Source organism: Dipodomys merriami, unplaced genomic scaffold (assembly GCF_024711535.1).
Source record: "Dipodomys merriami isolate MVZ:Mamm:240054 unplaced genomic scaffold, mDipMer1.0.p SCAF_89, whole genome shotgun sequence".
Taxonomy (NCBI): Eukaryota; Metazoa; Chordata; class Mammalia; order Rodentia; family Heteromyidae; genus Dipodomys; species Dipodomys merriami.
Window position 1 is genome coordinate 1208455 of NW_027206501.1, and position 21699 is coordinate 1230153.

The window sequence follows — 21699 nt, forward strand, 5'->3', positions numbered from 1 at the left end:
TTTAAAACATTTTCTATTTCTGCATAATTTTTATGTGATAGTGTTATATGTGACTAAGTAAATATAAGTGTAAAAGTACAAATATGCTCACAATTTTTTTGTGCACTCTGTGTGTATGTGTGTGTGTGTGTGTGTGTGTGTGTGTGTGTATGTATGTGTGTGTGCGCGCACACGCATGTGCTTAGCCTGGATACTGCTGTCCCTGAGCTTTTGTGCTCAAAGCTAGTGCTCTATTACTTTAAGCCACAGTGCCATTTCTGAGTTTTTCAGTAGTTAATTGGAGGTAATAAATTTCATGGACTTCTCTGCCTGGGCTGGCTTTGAACTGGAGTCCTCAAATCTCAGCCTTCTGAGTAGCCAGGATTACAGGTGTAAACCACCAATGCCTGGCCTATCACGACTTTTTGGAGTACATAAAAGTTTTGTAGACTGGCTGTAATTATTCAAGCATATATTAATTATCTAATAGAAATATTAATTATCTAATAGAAACTACATGGTATATAATGTATACTTCGTCTGATAGGACTTGTATTTTTGTATCAGTTTTTGAGAAGACTTACCATTTTATACTATTATATAGAGAGCAACTGAATTTCAGAAATTACGTTTCTATATTACCAGGTTCTGCTGTAGTTTGTTCTTGCTGTGAAAAATTTAATTTCTAGAAGTCTTTGATTCGTTAGCAGTTTTTGATTCAGTAGCTAGGTTAAACTGTATAATCTTGAGTTTAGAGATAATTCTATCAATGTTACTTCAGAGACTGTACCATAACTATGTCTGACAACAGAATAGATGACAGCCATGTTTTGTTAATGGAAATTCCAATATTAACATGAAATTGTGGTTTCCCTTGTTAAATGTAGCTAAGTGATTTTTCTTTTGGTGATTTTTATATTGTCCACCTGTTATAATGATTATGAAATCAGACTCTTTTCCCAGTTAGGATAGTAGTTTTTTTGTTTCTGCAGGCAGCTCTAGCAAAATACCATAAGTGGAGTAGCTAATAACGGACATTTGTTTATCACAGTTACGGAGAGGCTGCCAAGTCCAAGATCAAGAATCTGCCAGACTCTATGTATCATGATGTTTTACTTCCTTGTTCTTAGAATAGCACCTTTTTGCTGTGACCTCACATGGTGAAAATGGGCAAGGATTCTCTTTGGGGCCTCAGTTTAGAAACACTAATCCCTGTCATAGAGGTTTCCTCTCATGACATAATTATCTCTCAAAGGCCCTGCTTATTCTTACCATCACATTGGGGATTTAGCTTGAACATACCATATTCGCTGATTCACTATGAAGCAACTTACCCTCAACATACTAGTAAGAATGTTCTATTGCATTGCCTTTGTCACTAAACTTCAGTAATATCTAGAATATATAATATGTAAAAGATTTTTGCACATATTCACTTGGGTGGATAGCAGAGCCTTAAGTGTTAGGGGTTACTTAGCTTTTGAGAAAGGATACTGATTAGCTATGGTGTTGCCCATTACTTTACTTCAGATTGTATTTCTTCATTTTTAGCAGGACGTTATTGACAGTTATTCCAGACTGTTTTTGCAAAGATTAAATTAGACAATAAGAAAACTCTGAGGGGGCTGGGAAGGTGGGTCAGTGGTAGAGCGCTTGCCTTGCATGCTCAAGGCCCTGGGTTCGATTCCTCAGCACCACATAAGCAAAAAGAAAGAAGCCGGAAGTGGCGCTAGCGCTAGCCTTGAGCTGAAGAGCTGAGGGACAGCGCCCAGGCCCAGAGTTCAGGCCCCACGACCGGACCCCAAAAAAAAGAAAAAAAAAGAAAACTCTTGAGTGGTAGTTGTGTTTGGGAAGTGAAGGTTTGATTTGAGTTATAGTGGATCAGCAATAGGTAATGTTTGTATTTATCCATTAAGGTTCACATTTTTGTTATTTCCAGACTCATAGGCCTGGAATAAATGCAAAACTAAATTTTTGATAAATGCTTAGCTTTGTTGATAATTTTTGTGCTAGATTTTGTTCATGTTTATAATGCTCATGATAATGCCAGTTTTTACATACGCACATTTGATAGCTTAATGAATACAGGTTGCACTTTAGATTTTAGCACGTTAGATATTCAGAAAGTCATTTGGTAACTTTTGTTCCTGAAAAAGTATTCTTGCAAGAGATGACTTAGAGAATATTAATATGGAAAATCTGTAAATATAAACTACCTTTTTACACACATTCTAGAAATTCTGTGTTCTGTTTATTTTTGTTGTTGTTTGATTTATGACTATACCGAGGCTTTCTCAAACCTGACAATATCATAATATAGTGTGCCTCAACTGTCCATGCTAGTCAGTTGCTTCCAGTACCCAGGAACCAACTTTTAAAAAATTTTTTGTAAGAAAATCATTGTGTGTGTGTTCATGTGTGCGCGTGCACACACTGGTGTTTTAAGAGGCTTGAACTCAGGACCTCAGCACTATCCCTGAACTTTTGTGCTCAGAGCTAGTGCTTTATCACTTGAGCATAGCATGGCTTCACTTAGGGCTTTTTGTGTTAGTTGGTAATAAGAATCTCAGACTTTTCTGCCCAGGCTGTATTTGAACCACAATCCTCAGAGCTCAGCCTACTGGACAGCACCCGGCTGTTTAAAAAAAAAAAAAAAAGCACCAAACTATGATAATAGCTCTTCAATTTGTTGTGATTTTTTAAATTAAAATTATTTTCTATATCATCTTCCCTTTCCCATGTCTACCTACTATACTGTATCTTACATGGTAAGGAACCCTGTTTGGTGAATTTTATTTTTCTTATTCAATATTCAAAATTTTGGGTACTTTTAGGAAGCATAGCCTTATGTCTGGATGTTGTGAAAAATTGTTGAATGGAGTTCTTATTTTAAAATAAACACAGAATAGTAAAATGTGAGAGGTTCTAAATTATATATTTTTGAGGTTTTTTTATGTTGTTAACATGTAACAAATTTGTGTGCTTTATATTTCGGTTGAACATGGGTATTGTAAATGTTGGATATGTTTTTTCTCAAATGATTAAAACTAATAAAAATGAATTTAAAATTACATATTTTAAAAATTACTAAGTTTATCAAAGTTTGGGACTGTGTTTTAGAAAGAAAAGGAAAAAAAAAAGGAAGAGAAAAAGAGAGAAAAGGAGCCAGAAAAGTCTGCTAAACCACTTCCAACTGAAAAGGTAAAATTCCACCCCCTTTTAAAAAACCTGATAAGTTGCCATGTTAGTTGTGTATTAATATTAATGATCTTCCAGATATATAATGATGTGGAAATAGTCATTTATCTACAAGTATATGTTGAAAGAATATTCAAACATGCCTTTCTGTATAGATCATCTCACTTCCTTGGAGCAAAGTATTCATCTATGAAGTTTAAAAATACAAGATTGTACCTTAAAGGAGTCTTCAGAAATGACTATGTTTTAACATTTGACCCAGATACATATAGAAGCCTTGGTAGTTTTAAGGAATACATTAGTTCAAGAGAACAGCCTGTTACAGGCATGAAATCTGAAAATGAAATAAATTTAGAAAACTAGTGAGTTTGAGCAGAGGTATGTAGTAGTGAAACTTACAGCCAAAATGACTGAACTCAGATTGTACATGTTTATCCTTTTGAGGAGAGGAAAATCTAAGGCCAACAGATCTGTTTTTTGTTTTCTTTTTCTCCTATCATCAGATAATTGTTAGTGCTGGAACTGTTATAGTTTAGATCTTAAACATTCCCCACAAAAGCCCATGTGTGGAAGGTTTGGTTCCTGCTTGTGGTGGTATTGGTAGAAGGTAGATGTAGAACTTAGTGGACTGGTTAGGTCATTTGGAGAATACCTGAAGGGAATATTTGAAAGTCCTAGCATCTCCTCTTTCTCTGTTCCTAATTAGTTCCTAGCCACCTAGGCCTCTTCACCAACCCCTTATGTGTCACTGCAGACTCAGAGTAATAGGGCAAAGTGACCCTAGACTGAAACCACTGAAACTGTGAGTTAAAGTAAATAATAAGCCTTTTCGCCTATTGAAATAGGAAAAGAAAATAAATGTAATACTTACTTTCTCCAGCAAGGTTGTTTTGAGTTTCCTGAAAACCATCTAGAAGCTAATAATAGCCATGAGGTGTAGTAATAGCTTTTCCTTTAAATGCATTTCAGAAGATCCAAGAATGCGGAAAATTGTCTCTGAAACTAAATTGTTATGGTTACATTATAAATAACCTATCTTAAAGAGTTATTAACATTGTAATAGTGTTTACATAACTTTACTTTTATTATGAGATAGTAAGTCTTTGGGGATTTTCAGAATATACTGTATATATGAAATTTTAGTTCAGATATTAAAATTTTTATTTTATAAACTTTCTGTGGAAAATTTCAAATGTATAATACAGCCTCAAAAATGATCAACTCATACCTAATCTTGTTTTGGCTATACCTTGACTTTCCCTTTATTATTTTGAAACAAATGCTAAGATCATACCATTTTGTCTGTAAATAGTTTTTTATTTTAAAATTCTTTTTTTTTTGTTTCTCTGTTTCTGTCTCTGTCTGTCTCTGTCTCTCTGTTCTCACTTGCTCCCTTCCCCATCCCCACCTTGTGTACACTGAGGTTTGAATTCAGGGTCTGGGCACTGTCCTTTAGAATACCACAAGGTGGTTGTTCTTCCACTTCTGGCTTTTTAGTGGTTAATTGGAGGTAAGAGTCTTATGGGCTGTTCGTGCCCAGTCTGCCTTCTAGTCGTAATCCTTAGCTCTCAGCTTCTAGGATTGCAGTTGTGAGCCACCAGTGCCTAGTTTTCAATATTAATCTTACTGTGTACTTTGGAACATTATAACATGATATTATTGGATACATAATACCTAGTAACTGTGTACGTTTGAACTTTGTAACATGACATTTTGGACTACATAATACCTAGTAATACAGCTACTATGGTGAAATACATAAACCTTAATCTTCTAACATAGTTACTTTTTTATGTATTACAAGAGCAGCTAAGAATTACCTAACAAAAATTCCCAATAGTTAGTTCTATAACACTTTTCTTGTACATTAGCCCACTAGACTTGTTTATTTTCTTTTGATTATTTCATTTAATGTAAATGCCTGTGGCTCATCCATTTTGTAGCAAATTGAAAATACTTTACTTTTAAAGGCTGAAGGATATTCCTGTGTCTATTATATTTTCTTCATTTGTTGCCACATACAAGTTGTTTCCAGCTCTTGCATATTGTGTATAATGAACATGGGAGTGCAGATCTTGATGAGGTGATGATTTCATTTTCTAAAAAATTTTAATAAGGTTTTTTATTGTGAAAATACCATACAGAGGGGTTACAATTACATGAGAAATGTAATGAGAACATTTCTTATCAGAGCCTCCTCCTCTGTTTTTCCCCTACCATCCCTGCCCTCCCATCTCCACAACTATACTGCTCCCTCCCCGTGGAAGTTGTAAAGTTCCTTTTTCAACATAGCATCTTGTACATCTCCTTGTTGCAATGGGTCCACCTGTATCCCTTCTTCTCCCCAAATTATACTAACATCAAATACAGTGAAAACAGGGCTAATACTGAAAGACCCCCGACTTCAGGTGTCCCCCAAATCAGGACCTCCCTGCCCCAAGCACCAGTCAGACGACACCAGATGCAAAAGCAAGAGGGTTTTATTTGGGCATGCCCAGGTTCCCAGGTGCATGTGACCTTGAGATCCGCAAGGTTCGGGTCAGTGGCTGGGAGCCCCAGTCCCGGGGATGGTCCTTTTATGGGACCCCTCAGTCCGTTACAGTAGAGCCCGCGCTTTTTCAGCCAGTAAATTTAAAGTGTTACAACCTGGTCTGCACGAAGGCAGCCAATCCTTTTAAAACAAATCATATGTTTTGGCCAAGTTGTGTGTCTCCGGCCCTTGGTATGAGGAAGTGACCTTTGTCCGAGTCAGCACCTGTCGTTCGCTCACACCAGGGGGCTGACTGCTGGGTGGGATTAGTTAGTAGGGTGTGGACTTATTGATTAACTGGTGAGGTTAGTTATCAAAGGGGGAGAGTGGGGGTAATATAATTTTCTTAGCAAAGCATGTTACAGAAGCCAGAAATAGCTTGGTTAGATACAAAACTCTGTTCCCCTACAAAGAGGCTCAGGGCCTGGTTGGTTGGGGAGGGGGTCTTTCAATACCATGTGGGGGGGAGGGTTTTGAGTAGATACTTCAAAGGAAAATGGCTGCCTTCTCTGATAGTTTACTTTCAGTTTCTGTAGGCCTCTTTATGCTGTTTTCCATTATGTCTACCTTGCCACAAGCAGTGAAGTTCTTTTTCTCATACCTTCATCAACATTACTTGTTGTCTTTATAATATTTGCTATTCTAATAAGAGTGAAATGGCATCTCATAAATATCTTATTATCCATCTTGCAAAGAAATAAAAGCCATGATAAAATGCTCTTACCAGGGACATTCTTCATTCTTTTCTAATTTTAAGTTTTTTGTCAATCATGGGGCTCACACTCTGAGCCTGGGCATTGTCCCTCAACTCTTTAGTTTAAGGCTGGTGCTCCACCACTGGAACCACAGCACCACTTCCGGTTTTCTGGTGTTTTATTGGAGACACACATGAGTTTCACAAAGCCTTTTCCTGCCGGGGCTGGCTTTGAACCTTGATCCTCAGATCTCAGCCTCCTGAGTAGCCAAGATTCTAGGCATGAGCCACCAGCGCCTGGATCCTTTAAAAAAATTATATTGTTTATTTACTATGTTTATATTTTTATACAAAATATTTCAATTCAGAATGTCAATTTATGTGTACTGAGAATTTATGTCTACTATACAGATAGACCTGTATTTGCCGTTTTGTATTAGACCTGCTTGAAGAATGCAGCTGCTATTCTACCCGCCCTCGAGCCCCAACACTCCCACTCCTGGATCTGGAGCTGAAGTTAACACATTCCAGACCTCCCACCCGGGCCTGGGATCAGAGATAGTAGCCTTTTGGTAACCCCTCCCACCCAGGCCTGGGATTGAGATAGTAGCTATCTGGTAACCACTTTCCCCAGGCCCAGATCAGAGATAGAGATAGTGGCAGTTTGGCAACCACTCCCACCCAGGCCCAGGATCAGAGATAGTGGCCATTTGTTTCAGTCTGCTTGCCCCACCAATTATCAGCCCCAGCCCTTTTCTCCCTTTGTATTGTGCCAATCATATGCTAGAATTATGATTTAAATTTCCCGCGTGGTTGGTGTATTGATTCGTTGCCAATACATACTGAGGCCTTACCCCTACCAAAGAACATATAAAAAGTGCTGTAACCCTGTGCTGGGGGCCTCTCTCTGCACTCGAACATCAGTGCACAGAGGGTTCCGTGCTCTAGCTCTTCAATAAACGACTCATTGCCGCTTGCATTGATCTTTGGTCCCTGGTGGTCTTTTCAGGCGCTCCAAGTCTCTGGGCATTACACTACAATGCATCTTTATTAGTATCTTATCTCCACCATCTCTCATTCTTTCCCATCTCCACTTAGCCTCTTACCAAAATAAGTATTTGTAATGTTTCTTTTTGTCATCTGGCCAAATATTTTGAAGAGGAAAGGAAGGAGGTACTGCCATGTAATACAATTCTGTAGAAACTTGTCAAAATTTGTTTTGCTTCTAATATAGTAAAAATGTTTTGTTAACTTGTCTTTATGATCATATTTTCATTTTTTCTCATAATAGTTATTTAATTTACATCAAATGCAGATAGGTTGTATGTCTATAAACATTTTAATTTAGAGATCCTCTCTCTGGTTTATTGGTTGAGACTGGATGTTGTTAACATTGTTAACATTTTTGTGGGGGATAAATGTTTTCCTCTAAACACAGTTCTTCCAATCTTTACCTCCCAACAGAGTTTTCCAAATTTTCAAGCCAAATTAACAATTGAAAAAAACAACCTTTTTACTGATGTCTGTTTATAGTATAGTGGGATTTTTACAAATATATATACTTCTGAAACCAGGGCACAAATAATCAAACCATTGCCAGATGTCTGTACTCTATTGGTTCTCTAACTCAAAGTTAATACTATTCAGATTTTTACCAACATAGGTAAGTTTTGTCTGTTTCATAAAGTCTGTGTAAATAGAACCTGATTATTCCTGCTTTGTGTTTGGTTTCTTTTACTTCTCATTTATTGTCTGTGAGGGTCTTCCAAGTTAATGACATTTCTTACTAATGAGCATTATTCTGTTGTCTATGTATGCCATACTTAATTTTTCTGCTCTTCTGTTAGTAGACTTATCGCTTTTGATTTAACAGTGTCTTCAGTAAATAAAAGCTTCATACACAGTATTGTAATGATGCTTGGTGAACATACACATATACTTCAGATTGAGCCTTTTTGCCTGAATTTTTGTGCTATTCTTTTAAGTATGGTATGATAGTATAAGTGATTTTGAATTTTTTCCACCAAACTTGGTATTGTTATTAAACACCAAACAAACCTGGTATATGTAGAAATCATCTCAGTATTTTTAGTAATGACACTAACAAGTATACAGAATGTCATGGCATTTGAATGGCTACCTTAAATGGGTAAATAACTTAATTAGCTTGAGGCAAACTTGATTACCATCTGAAAGTTATTTTAACCAACATGATTTCTTTTTTCTTAGCATTCCAACTAGTTAAAAAAGTTTTCAATTAGCTAAAATAAGTGTTACTGCTTTTCTAAAGCTTTAATGACGTAATAGTAACCTTACTTTCTTAAATAGCTATATATTAACATGCCCTCAAGCCTAAGAAAAGGAGGCAGCTGAAGTTGTAGTAGCTCTTAAATACTTAACTATTAAATACTTAAATACTTAAATACTTAACTATTAAAGTAACTGAAATGATGAAGAATGTATAGAATGAGACAAACAGCTATATTTTAAGTTCTATTGTAGGCTTTGTAGTATATTAGAAACTTCTTTTCATGGAACTTCTAAAATGTTTGAAATTATGCAAAGCATTAGTATAAGTGAAGCAGTAAAAAATGGAGGAAATTCAATTATGTGCAAAGCATTCACTTCTATTTAATGAAAGTATTTGTTTAATAACCATACAGGTCTTACAGTCCTTTGTAAATTAGAAATTTCCTTAAATAGAAAATAAAGAAAACACTTTCTCAATAAATGCTTTAATAAAAGGTGGTTCTACTAAGTTAAAGCATGTGCTGAAGAATATTGCAGTCAAGGCAATGCAGTTAGCAATTAGATTAGATGAATCAGTAAAGTTAATAAAAATCCAGATTACTTACTTGATGCTCAGTATAAGCCAAACATTACTTTAAGCATTTTAAATATATTATTTCACAGTTGTCAATAACTACATGAGGTTGATGAGCTTGTTACTCTCATTTATGATGAAAACCTGAGAAACACAAGTTTGACATGGTCATGGTGATGTAGCTATTGAACATGAACCACTCTTAGAACTGAAACTGTTATATGCTGCTTGTGTGGGTTATTAATATATTATTATTATAAAATCTAAAAGTGGGATTAAGGAAACTGGGTGAGCTAGGTGCTGGAGCCTCACAACTGTAATTCTCACTACTCAGGAGGCTGAGGTCAGAGGATTGAGGTTCAGAAGCAGAACTGGCAGTAAAGTCCACAGACTCCTCCCAAATGAATAAATGCCAGGCTGGAGGCAAGACTTTAAGTGGTAGAAAACCAGCTAACCAACAATGCACAAGGCCCTGAGTTCATGTCCTAGTTTTGCCAAACAAAGCAAGGAGAAGGGTGGAGGAGGTTTGGCTCACGTAGTAGAGCACCTGCTTGATGTGTACAGGTTCCTGAGTTCAAACCCTATTTCTCCTACACACACATATATATTCACTCACAAAAGAAATAACAGTTATCAAACAAAGAAGAAACATATCTAAAAGAAAAATAATTCGAGAGCACATATATCACAATAGTCCAGAGGTTTTGTTGTTGTTTTTAAAAGGGAAGCTGCTGATAGGGAGTTCATTATCATTCATTGAATATCTGCTATGAATTAATTTGAACTTCTAACATTTGTTGGGAGGTAGTAAGCTGTTTATATCTTTAGCATCAGTGCTCTAGTAGAAGTGGGTTAATGTGGATTAATGTGGGATAGCAAAAGACTGTCCACTTTGAAATCAGGAGGACCTCAGTGTTGATGATTAAAACTTAATTATGTCCAAGATTGGTGGCACATATCTGTACAATCCCATCACTTGGGAAGCAGAGACAGGGTAATTCAAATACCAGGCCATCCTGAGCTTCATAGACCCTGTTCCCAAAAAAACCCACAGAAGTTTATTTTTAAAAAAATTACTCTTAATTAAGATATAGTTTTAGTTTTTCAGTATTTTTGCATGGGTATCCATCTCCTTTGTCTAATCCTGTCTATACTCCCAGATATTCAGCAAATACGTGTAATATGTGACAGACTAATGGGCTGTTGGGTATAGCATTTAATAAATTAAATAAAAATCTGTGCCCCTATCAAGTTTTCAGTCTGATTGAGTGCATTTAGCTGTTATTTATTTTTGGGAACCGGATCTTTCTGGTATTATTCCCTTGCTTTGCTTTAGAAAATCTGGTCTATATAAGAGAGCTGGTCTGTTTGGGAGAACTCATCTCTTAAGAACCTTTGTGGACAAACATATTTGTTTAGGTCCCTCTATGACCAAAAATTCATTGTCCATGTGTTCTAAGTTTAATACAGATTCATTGAGCAGTTTTTACTTGATGGACATAGGTATATTGCAAAAACAAGAGGAAAAAAAGAGGAAATGTGTTTTTTCCTACCTCTGTAATCTTCACTCTTTTGTTCCATAACAACTTATCAGGACCTTCAAGCAGAGGCTTCGTTGTATAAGTCTATCTCAATTTCTACTTCCTGGCCCAAAAGAAGGAAAGAAATAAGGAATGTTTCCAAATGTTTGTGTGTTTTTCTTTATGATTTAGTGACTTTTTCATACCATACCTCTATTAGGCAGCTTTCTCTTATAATAAATGCTTGAGGGGCTGGGAAGGTGGCTCAGTGGTAGAGTGCTTGCCTTGCAAGCCTGAGGCCCTGGGTTCCATTCCTCAGCACCACATAAGCAAAGAGAAAAAAAAAAAGCCGGAAGTGGCTCTGTGTCTCAAGTGGTAGAGCGCTAGCCTTGAGCTGAAGAGCTGAGGGACAGCGTCCAGGCCCAGAGTTCAAGCCCCACAACCAGACCCAAAAAACAAAACAAAACAAAAAATACTTGAGTTTAGCTTATGAAGAGGAAAGGTTTATTTTGGCTCACAGTTTTGTAGAGTCCAGCGTCCAGTATGTGGTCAATTGGCCCTGGTGCTTTGGTCTTGTGGTGAGACAACAAAATAAGACAGTGAGTGCATGCTGGAGTACAGCTATTTGCTTCATGGCTGGGATGCAAAAGAGAAAAGAGAAGATAACCAGGGACCCACAATCCTCTTTAAGGATATGCTCAGGGATTGGTGTTCCAGCTGACTTCTGGAACTGGGCGAGGGTTATCTTGATTGTACAACTTGATTGAATTGCGAAGGACCTAAAAGATTAGTAACCCATACTTTTGGATTCTGTCAGGGCCTTTTACAACAGGACACACAGAAGGAGAAAGATCTGCCTTGAATGGGGGTAGTACCATCCAGTAGGCTGGGGCCTCCAATGGAGTAAAAAGGGAAGAAGGAAGCTTGCCTAGCATAGGCGTTCTCTTTGTTTCCTAGTTACAATGAGGTAAGCTGCTCTGCCTTCCATACCTTCCTTGTCTTGATAGACTGAAACCTCTGAATCTATAAATCAAAACAAATCTTTCCTCCTTTTAAGTTGTTTATATTAGGTATTTTGTTTTAATAATGAAAGTCTAACATACTTAACCTTTTAACTTTTATTTTGTACTTATCCCTTCTTTTCTGCTGAATTTCATCATCTCGTTATTATCACCTCCATACTTTTTATTTAAGCTTTTACATTAACTTTATTCTCAGAGCCAACCTGTGTGAGTTAACACCCGTGCCTCCCCCCCCCCATTGCCAACTATTGTAGGAATCATATTCCTTCTTACGTGTACCAAAATGTCATTCTTAGCAATGAGTTCTGGGGTGCAAACGAGGATTTACTTCACCTGTCTGTAAGGCTTTGTTACAGATTATCAAAGACACAAACAAATGCTACTGTTATACTTTCTTTTTTTTGGGGGGGTGGTCCGGTCGCGGGGCCTGAACTCTGGGCCTAGGCACTGTCCCTCAGCTCTTTAGCTCAAGGCTAGCGCTCTACCACTTGAGCCACAGCGCCACTTCCGGCTTTTTTTTTTCTTTTTGCCTATGTGGTGCTGAGGAATTGAACCCAGGGCCTCGAGCATGCAAGGCAAGCGCTCTACCACTGAGCCACCTTCCCAGCCCCCTGTTTATACTTTCTTGTTCTAGGTTTTCCTCTTTCTAGTTTCTGTTAGTAACCCTCCAAAGGCTCCTGTATGTAGTTCAGGGACTCCATTTATCTCTATGTTCTCAAACCCACTAAAATTTTCTCTGTTCTTCTCATTTATTATCTTCACAGATGGCCATTTCATGTTTCTTACTTTCTTGCCTTAGTTTACATGGACCCTACTCTTCTGGTTTTATTCTGACTTCATTGTCTGTTTTTTCCAAGAATCTTTTGCTGGCTCTCTGTGCAAGAGTTGAAAATATTATAGGATGCCAATTCAGTGTAAGACTCCCTTCTTTCATCTCCATTCTATTTCTCCTCTTCCTTTTCCCCTCTCTTATCCCTCTCTCCCCCTCTAAAATAAATTTAGCTCTTTGAGGTACATTAATGGCTTCCAAATCTATATTTCTTTGCTTGACATTGCCTCAGAGCAGTAGATTTGTGTTTCCATCTGTTCAGCGGCCTCATAGTTACTTCTACATAAAGTGTCTTAGATTGAATATGGCCATAATAATACTCTTGATCTTTCTCTTTCAACTGCACCCCCTATCTGAAGAAACTTTGAAAAAGCATCATAAAAGATCCTTTTGCTGGGCCCTGTGGATGAACTAAAAGGCCTTTAACTTTGTATCTTGTCTTTTGGTCTGACATGTTTTCTGCTGCAGTTACCTTGCATTTACTTTGCACTTCAGGAAAGAAGATTGACTGATGAGTATCTTGTATGGTGGGCAAACTACCCCTCAAACAGCATTACCTTCTTATTATTTTCAAGGAAACTACCAAAAACTCAGGAGATCGCTGCCAGACAAATTGTCACAATGATAAAGTGACATCATTTCCAAATTCCTTCAGAGACAAAGAGCTACTGGTCAACCAGGCCACACCTGTGATTTGGGACTGTTTTGTTTTGTTTTTTCAGAAACAAACGATTTATTTCTCACAGAATAAGCAATATGCACTTTGCTTTAAAACACAGCATAAGAATACAAAGTTTAAATAAGGCCAGAGATAGGAAATGATTATTTTTGAAAGGGTCTTGTGAAACTCAGTTCCATGCAGGACTACAGCAGGCCAAGGAGCGAAGTAGGCAAATAGCACAGAGCCCCTGGTTGCACCGATTTCCAGAGCAGTGGGCAGAACTGTTCTCCATTGTTTCCAGGGTTACTGGTAAAATTGGATCTGCCTACAAGATAACCATTTCCTGCTTCTCAAACAAATACCTCAGATGACCAAAAAGGGACTAACAAAGATGCCAATAAAATTCCTGGTGTCTGATGGCTAGCCCCAAGTGCTGATAACCAGGAAGGTTGTCCTTCACAACAGAGATCTCACTTGGTATACATGTGTGTAGGACAAGGCCTTTGATTGCTTGGGACCACAGTACCTTAAGCCTTTCTTCTAGGCCATTCATGAGGAGCATGTGGATAGCCAGGTTGCTGGCAACCCTTAGTATGCACAGATGCAACTCTGTTACATAAACTTTGTTACATAAACTCTGTTACATAAACCTGTCAGGATTTGTGCCCAACCAAACTTCCCCTAGTGGCCTGTCAGTCGTCCTCATGCCCCTAGTAAAGACAGAAAGTCTGTCCTGGGCATACTTCCTTTTCTGTCTATATCTTACTTATTTGTTCTGGAGGCATAGGGCCTAATGGGAATAGGAGACATTCTTGAGGTTCTTACCGAGTAACCAGTAAAAACCTGAAGAGTATACTCTTGCAGCATACTTTAAAGTGGCTAAAATAAATGGGGTATTGTTCTAGCACTTTCATTGAGCACAGTGAAGGCTAGATGAGAGCACAAGCGATTGAGGCTCATGTCTGTAATCCTAGCTACTCAGGAGGATGAGATCTGAGAATTACAATTCAAAGCCAGCCTGGGCAGGAAAGGCTGTGAGACTCTTTATCTTCAGTGGAACTACTCAGAAAAAGTCAGAAGAGGTATTGTGGCTCAAGTGGTAGAACACTAACTTTGAGCAAAAGAAACTCAGGGATAGTGTCCAGGCCATGAGTTGAGGCCCCAGGACAAGAAAACAAACAAAAAATACCCAGATTGCAAAAATAGCAATACTACTAGCAATTTATTATTTATTAGTCTATTGTTATAATTGTTATATTTTACTATTGGAAACCAATGCCTAATTTATGGCAGGTATGTATGAATAGCCATATTCTATATAAGGTTTGGTATTTTTGTCAGGCATCTACATTTCAGGAATATTAAAATGTATTAGGTCACTTTTCTATATTCATTGAGTTTTTATATACAGTGAGCAAAGGCCAGAAGTGTCAGATCCTTGTTAAAGAAGCTTGAAATGGGAAGCACAACCAAGTGTCAGAACTCTGTTCTGGGTACCTTTTTCCTCTGGATGATACCTTGTAAATAACCTTACCTACCTTTTTAGGAAAATCTTCTAAAAGTAAGGAAATGATTTAAAAAAAAAAAAAAGAAAACCTTTCATAACACCAGAACAGAGTTAGCTGTAATACAGATTATTCAAAAAGTAATATCTTGAGCTGGGAGTGTGGCTTAGTGGTAGAGTGCTTACCTAGCATATATGAAGCCCTGAGTTCAATTCCTCAGTACCACATAAACAAAAAATAAGAAGAAATCCATGAAAATTAAGAGAGAAGTTTAAAAAAGAGTGTTCAGCCCTTAAAAAAAATCTTTTGCTATTCTAGCAAAAGGACCCTGGAGGTCGAATTATTAATACATATATTTAAAGTTTTAAGAGGATTAGATACTGAGCTTAACTAATTTATATCTTCTAATGATACGTCTAGAAATACGTACAGGGGCTTTGCCATTCTTAAAGATATTTTCTTGTACTAAAGTTACTGATTTATTAATTAACAGGAGATAAAGCATACAGTGCTTGTAGGCCTAATAACACCCATAGACAGGAGATGTCTATCTAATATCCACAGGGAACTATTAGTAGACACTTAGGGTTTTATTGGTAAGGACATAAGCAATCTAGTTAAACTTCCTTAGTCTTCTCATAAAGATGGATGGGAGCTGAATATGAGGTCAGTTAGGTGAAGCTGTTAAGTAGCAGGTAGCCATGAGAGATGGGAAATGCAAATGGAACCCAAAATAGAAAATAAGATCATATAATCTCTGAAAGAAAGCATTGTAACTTTACAGGTGATCAGCCTGTATGGTGTCCACTAGGGTTATAGTGTCCCAATATGGGGTGTTGTCTTTCCCTCCTAGTATTCCATCCCTTAAGAATTTGTGTAGGTTTCATTTCAGCCTAAGATGGGTCACCAAATTGCTCTAAAACAATAGATCTTTAACTTACCTGTTGATAAAACCTTGATGCCATTGAGTTTACATGTAATTCTATAAACCTCCCCAACTCTTAGGACATGATTCTGCTTCATGGGCTGGTACTTAGGAGAGACTTCATGTTCCTGCACCATTCTCTCTTGCAGTTACTTTGCAGCCATTTTGATATCTAGAAAGAGCTGGACTATCTGTCACACATCAGTGACTCTTACTATAACAAGGCTTTACTTGACCATCCTGACACAATAGATTACTAAGATTGTAATTGATGCCACCTGATCTTCCTGTAACTTGAACTGTTTATGCCTACCTTATCACTACCTAACCCAGATTTTCCCTATTTTATATAAGGTCAGTGTCTATGCCCTTGCAGATGGCTGAAGATGAATTAAAGTGCCCCTGTTCCATGTATATGCTACACACTCTTTTTCTGTTGTATTTCTTTTTAAAGAAACTTTCCTGTCACTTTCACTGTGTTCATGTTTTAGTTTAATTCTGTCAGACATAAGGATGAAGGTTGATTAGCTGTGCTGAATTTCCAGTACAAAGCCAGGATTCACATCTCACAGCTGCTAACCATTGCTAGTGATGTTGTTGTTATTGTTGTTTTTGCCTTTTATTTGTAAAAGCCTACCGTAACAATCAGTGAATATGCTTAGCAAACACAGCTTTCTTTTCTCTTGTCTTTGCTTTGAATCAGTTAACTATGGAACCCAAACTACATAGGAAATGCTTTGTAGCTGTCACTTTTGTCTTTGACACTAGAATTTGAAATGCAGTTCTTCACATCTTCATTGGGTATTTGTGAAATGCCTTATTACTTGTATAATGTACTCAGCTCCCTTGAAAGAGGAGCTTTTTTGGGGGGGGAGTGAGGTGGGAGGGGTCTGGTCGTGGGGCCTGAACTCTGGGCCTGGGCGCTGTCCCCCAGCTCTTCAGCTCAAGGCTAGCACTCGACCACTTGAGCCACAGTGCACTTCCGGCTTTTTTCTTTTTGCTTATGTGGTGCTGAGGAATCGAACCCAGGGCCTCAGGCATGCAAGGCAAGCACTACCACTGAGCCACCTTCCCAGCCCTTTTTTTTTTCTGTTATAATTTTGACTGACATGGTTGGCTAATAAAAGGAAATTATGAGAGACAATAGGATTTTTGTTGTTCTTCTTATTTCTTAGAACACTATTATCTCCTATCTACTTTTGAAGCAAGATGTAGTTGAAACAGAAAGCATGGTTGCTTAGAGTGCCAGTTCCTCCACGTACCCTGTTGTAGACATGATATACTTACCTTGTATTTGCTTGGAATGTCACACTGAAATCCTGTGCTTATTAAATTTTAAGAGCACTGTGAGCCAGGTGATTGTGGCTCATTCCTGTAATCTTTACTACTCAAGAGGCTAAGGATTCAAGCCAGCCCTAGCAGACAAATCTGGGAGAATCGTACCTCCAAATAACCAGCAAAAAGCCAGAGGTAATGGTAGGGCACCAACCTTGAGCAGAAAATACCAAGTGAGAGCATGAGGCCCTGAGTTCGAGTCCCAGTACAGCAACAATAACAAGGAAGAATGGAAGGAGGGTAAGAGGAGGAAGGAAAGGAAGGAAGAAGGACAGGAGAGAGGACAGGATGGAAAAAAATAGCACTATATGCACACTATATGGGTAATAAGGAATGGTTGAGGAATACACATGTTGTATGTAACTCCCGTATGTTAGCATATGTTCTGTTGTTCAGATTTACAAAGTAGTCATTGAAAGATAAAATTATTAAAAATTTGAAGATGTTACTCCCTTCTAGCCTGGGTGCTGTATGGGCTACATGCCATGCAGCTAAATCTGCTAAAGGATGTTATATGACTTGTTTAGACTTGAGTTTCCAAACTGGGCTTAAAACATAGGCATTTTACTTTTTTGTTTTTCTTTCTTTTGTAATTTTGCTAAGAAGTGAAGCTTACAAATACTACCTTACTTTTCCTGCTCTGTTAAGCTCCAGAGTCCTGTGTAAAGCAAGAATGGCAATGAGATATTTATAGTGGAACCTGTGTTGAGGAGTGGAGGCCTGCATTGAACCCTAGCACCCTCTCTTCCACACAAAAATAGATAAAGATAGATAAAGATAGAGCTACTCCTTGTAGTAGTTTTACTGCTTTTATCTTGCTAACTTCATCATTGCTGTTTAATTACTGAGAAGCTGACTGGTATTTTCATGCAACCCATAAAGTATCACAGAAATTTGAAAAGATTGTTTTGCCCTCAGGGAGCTTACAATGCCAGGACAGGAACCCATAAGGAATTTCTGTCTGAAGGAAAATACTGTAAGTAAAACTGATACCATATTTCAAATGGATACTTTTAAGAATGCAGACAGGTACTGTTGGCAGTTTAGTCAGAATAATGAGCATCAACTAGTTACGTTAAGCAAATCAGGACAGGGTTACATCTCACAGTGTTTCATGCAACACACACTACTCCTAATTGGACTACTTCTGTTAGCCTACATAAAACTTTCAATTTTTTACTTCATCATTTTGATCCACAGTGAATCAAACTATGTGTTCATTTGCTTCACCATGGTATGAGTTTCTTAGGAACCAAATACTAATTTCATGATTTGTATTTTTACTCTAGTGCTTACCAATCTTGGCATCTAACTATAAAAATGTGTTACCATAGCTACTACCAGCTGTCATTTATGAAACACTGTGCTAGCCATTATGAAAGTGATTCTCTGTTTCTTAATTCTCATAAAAATCATGTACTATAACTACTATTTTCTTTTAACATTGAAGGCTTTTGCTTATGTGGATTCAGCCATCGATGGATGGAAAATATTTCGGGAGGAGGATGAGAGACAGTGATAGAGTGAGGGAGTTCTATGGAATGAGGGAGTTTGATTAGCATATACTGTACATAGAATGTACATATTACATGTCAAAATGAAACTCCTTGTGTGGTTAACTCTGATACTAATTACAACTCGTCTTTTTTTTTTTTTTTTTTTTTTGGGTCCGGTCGTGGGGCCTGAGCACTGTCCTTCAGCTCTTCAGCTCACGGCTAGTGCTCTACCACTTGAGCCACAGCGCCACTTCCGGCTTTTTTCTTTTTGCTTATGTGGTACTGAGGAATCGAACCCAGGGCCTCAGGCATGCAAGGCAAGCGCTCTACCACTGAGCCACCTTCCCAGTCCTAATTACATTTTTCTATATTGAACATGTACAAATTTTTCTTGTCTTTCTCTAAACAATGTAGCATGACTTTTTACAGCATAGACATTTTAGAAGGGACTTAGCTATTTAAAGATTTTATTTTCTACTTAACAGAATACAGTTTTGGAAAGTTGTACAAACTGAGGATCTGCCAGATTAGAGATAAACAAATGTCTGACTTTTAAAAGGAAAAGCTTAGTGGATTTCAAATACTATATTGTTGAGTTTGACATCAGTTCTGTGAGAAATTAAAATGAATTTTTCCCCCAAGATTGCTTGGACTTTTCTTAGTTTTAATTATTTTAATTTTTTCTGAATTTCAAAAGGTTGTACAAGGAGGTTACAATTTGTCAATTTAAGTGTTCAGTGCCTGATGGAATTTTTAAAATAACTTACTATTTTCCAAATTTTACCAGTTTTTACTGCTTGCCTACATAGTTTCCTTAAGAATACTTCCTATCAGGCCAAGTTTATTGTTCAAGAGTCTTAGATCCAATTTGGCTCAAGCAGTAGATTGTGAGCTGATTGAACAATTGTAACCATAGAAGCCCAGCTAATAGAGCTAATATCAGTGGAGAAGGAGTTCCCTGCTTTCTTCTAGACTTAGTTCTTATCAGCATTTTTATTAACTGAGTGTATCCCTGTCATATTGTGAAATTTTTAATGACTTAGTGACAAACATTAGACAATCAGATGACAGAATTCCTCAGAAGGTGATTTTTTTTTTTTAATTGTATTTTATTTTATTTGAGAACATACTGTACAGGGGGGCTACAATTACATGGGCAGGATAATGCATACATTTCTTACCAAGCATTGCAGCCTCCTCCTTTGTTTACCCTTCACTTCCCTTCCCCTCCTCCCCCCTCCCCCCACCCAATTTTACCCCCCTCCCCCCACCCAATTATACCCCCCTCCCCCCCCACACACCGACATTGTAAAGCTGGTTTTGACATGACATTTTGTACTTCTCATTGTTGCAACAGGTCCACCTGAATCCTTAAACGACTTTTTGTCCCCATCTCCTCCACATGTTATACTGACATCAAATATAGTGAAAGCGGGGGTTACACTGTGGGGGAGGGACATACAAAGCAACAAAGAAATAATCTTATAAATGCGTTAGAAACACATTCATGAAAGAAACGAAAACATTAAAATACATATTTAAGGGTTCGTTTTCCTAACATCACATTATCTGACCTTTTCCGCTTGACTCATACCTATACTAGATATTGCAAATAAGGGAAACCATGGGACCTATGCTTCTTTGGGCTTGGCTTACTTCACTTAATATAATTTTTTCCAAACTTTTCCATTTCCTAACAAATGGGGAAATGTCATTCTTTCTGATGGAGGCATAGAATTCCATTGTGTACAACTCAGAAGGTGATTTTATTGTTACATTTCCACACTTTTGAATTATATTCCCAGATAAATTTCAACAGATTTCTGTGTTCAGTTATCAGAGATACAGATCATCTGTTTCAGCCATATTCATCCTCTTTCAAAATGCATTTTAAAATTGTTTAACTTAACTATTTTCCCTTCCCATTTCTCCGTTTAAAGAGGAAACTTTTCTAATACATAGAATTATCCAAATGTAGAATATGCTATCTCATCATATGCAGTGATTCTGTAACACTGAAAAGTTTTCTTTTAGAGAAAATGAATATAGAAGAGATACAGTACAGTAGTCTTTTATCAATTGTGTAATGAACTGATTAAATCTTTTAGGACTCCTTCCAGTTCTGAAATATATACAAATTATTGATATTTCTCTATCCCAGTATTAAAATACTAATATACTTTAGTACAATAGTGCCTCTATTCCTTGGGAAGTTTACTTAAACATGCACATATAGTTAGGGAAGATGTCAATTACAGTTATAAATCTAGCCTTAAAAGTACACTGTAAGAAAGAATAAATTTAAAAAACATACCATGTATTTGAAGGTGTAATTTGTAAAAAACAACAACAACAAACTTCCCAAAAGATCTATAAGTGCTAAAACATTAGGGAGGAAAACAGAAATGATTCTGGCGGGGGGGGGGGGGAGGGTGAGGGGGGATGGTATTAGAAGTAAAGAGTTATGTGCAAGATTATAGCTCACATAAATAGTTTCATATAATTGGTTTGTGAAAACACAAATAATTTTATATAGTACAGTGATACAGCCTGAATTATTTTCTACTTATATAATAGTAATGATATTAACCCATGGCTTTAAAATAATCCATTATTCACAAATTTTTGCTAAAAAAATCAGTAACAAATTTCAGCAGGTACACAGATGATAGAATATTCTGGAAATATATAATTTGAGAAATTGTATTTTGTTGAGTAAGTTGTTAGAAAAACATTTCACATTTCAGGTTCTACTGAAGCAATTGATTAGTGTTAGCCCTTCTAAAGCATTGTTCTACCCTTGTCACAGCCATTGCCTTATAAACAGTGGTGGTCAAATTTTCTTCCTTAGTAAAGTTGCATTTCCCCAAGAATAATAGCCTTCTTTTTACTTACCTATGTTAAAAACTGGCTTGATACCTAAATACTAGCACTAATGAACAGTTGGGATCCTCCATATTGTAGAAATAAAGTAACACAGAATTAATTGCCTTTATGGGCAGAGATGTTTAATGTTTAGCATTTCCTCATGTGTTCATTGGCCATTTTTACTCAATTTGGTTCCTTTGCCCATTTATTAATTGGGTGATTGGTTCCTTCAGGCTTTAGTATTTTGAGCTCTTTGCATATTCTGGATATAAGGCCATTCCAGCATATATGGCATTCTGTAGACTGTTTCCAC

General features: G+C 37.2%; 1 protein-coding gene and 1 non-coding gene across 6 annotated transcripts in view; one reads left to right on the plus strand and one right to left on the minus strand.

Annotated features, from left to right (window-relative positions):
• The window catches only part of Smap1 (small ArfGAP 1), a 133874-nt gene that overhangs the window by 83699 nt on the left and 28476 nt on the right, over nucleotides 1–21699 (plus strand). For all 5 annotated transcript variants that reach the window (XM_070012179.1, XM_070012180.1, XM_070012182.1 and 2 more), the window contains one exon: nucleotides 3100–3180. In XM_070012179.1, the coding sequence (XP_069868280.1) occupies nucleotides 3100–3180 (81 nt within the window). The remainder of the gene's footprint in view (nucleotides 1–3099; nucleotides 3181–21699) is intronic.
• LOC138820506 (small nucleolar RNA SNORA40) lies at nucleotides 12026–12148 on the minus strand. Its single transcript, XR_011369896.1, has one exon. It is a non-coding gene; the product is annotated as a small nucleolar RNA SNORA40 (small nucleolar RNA).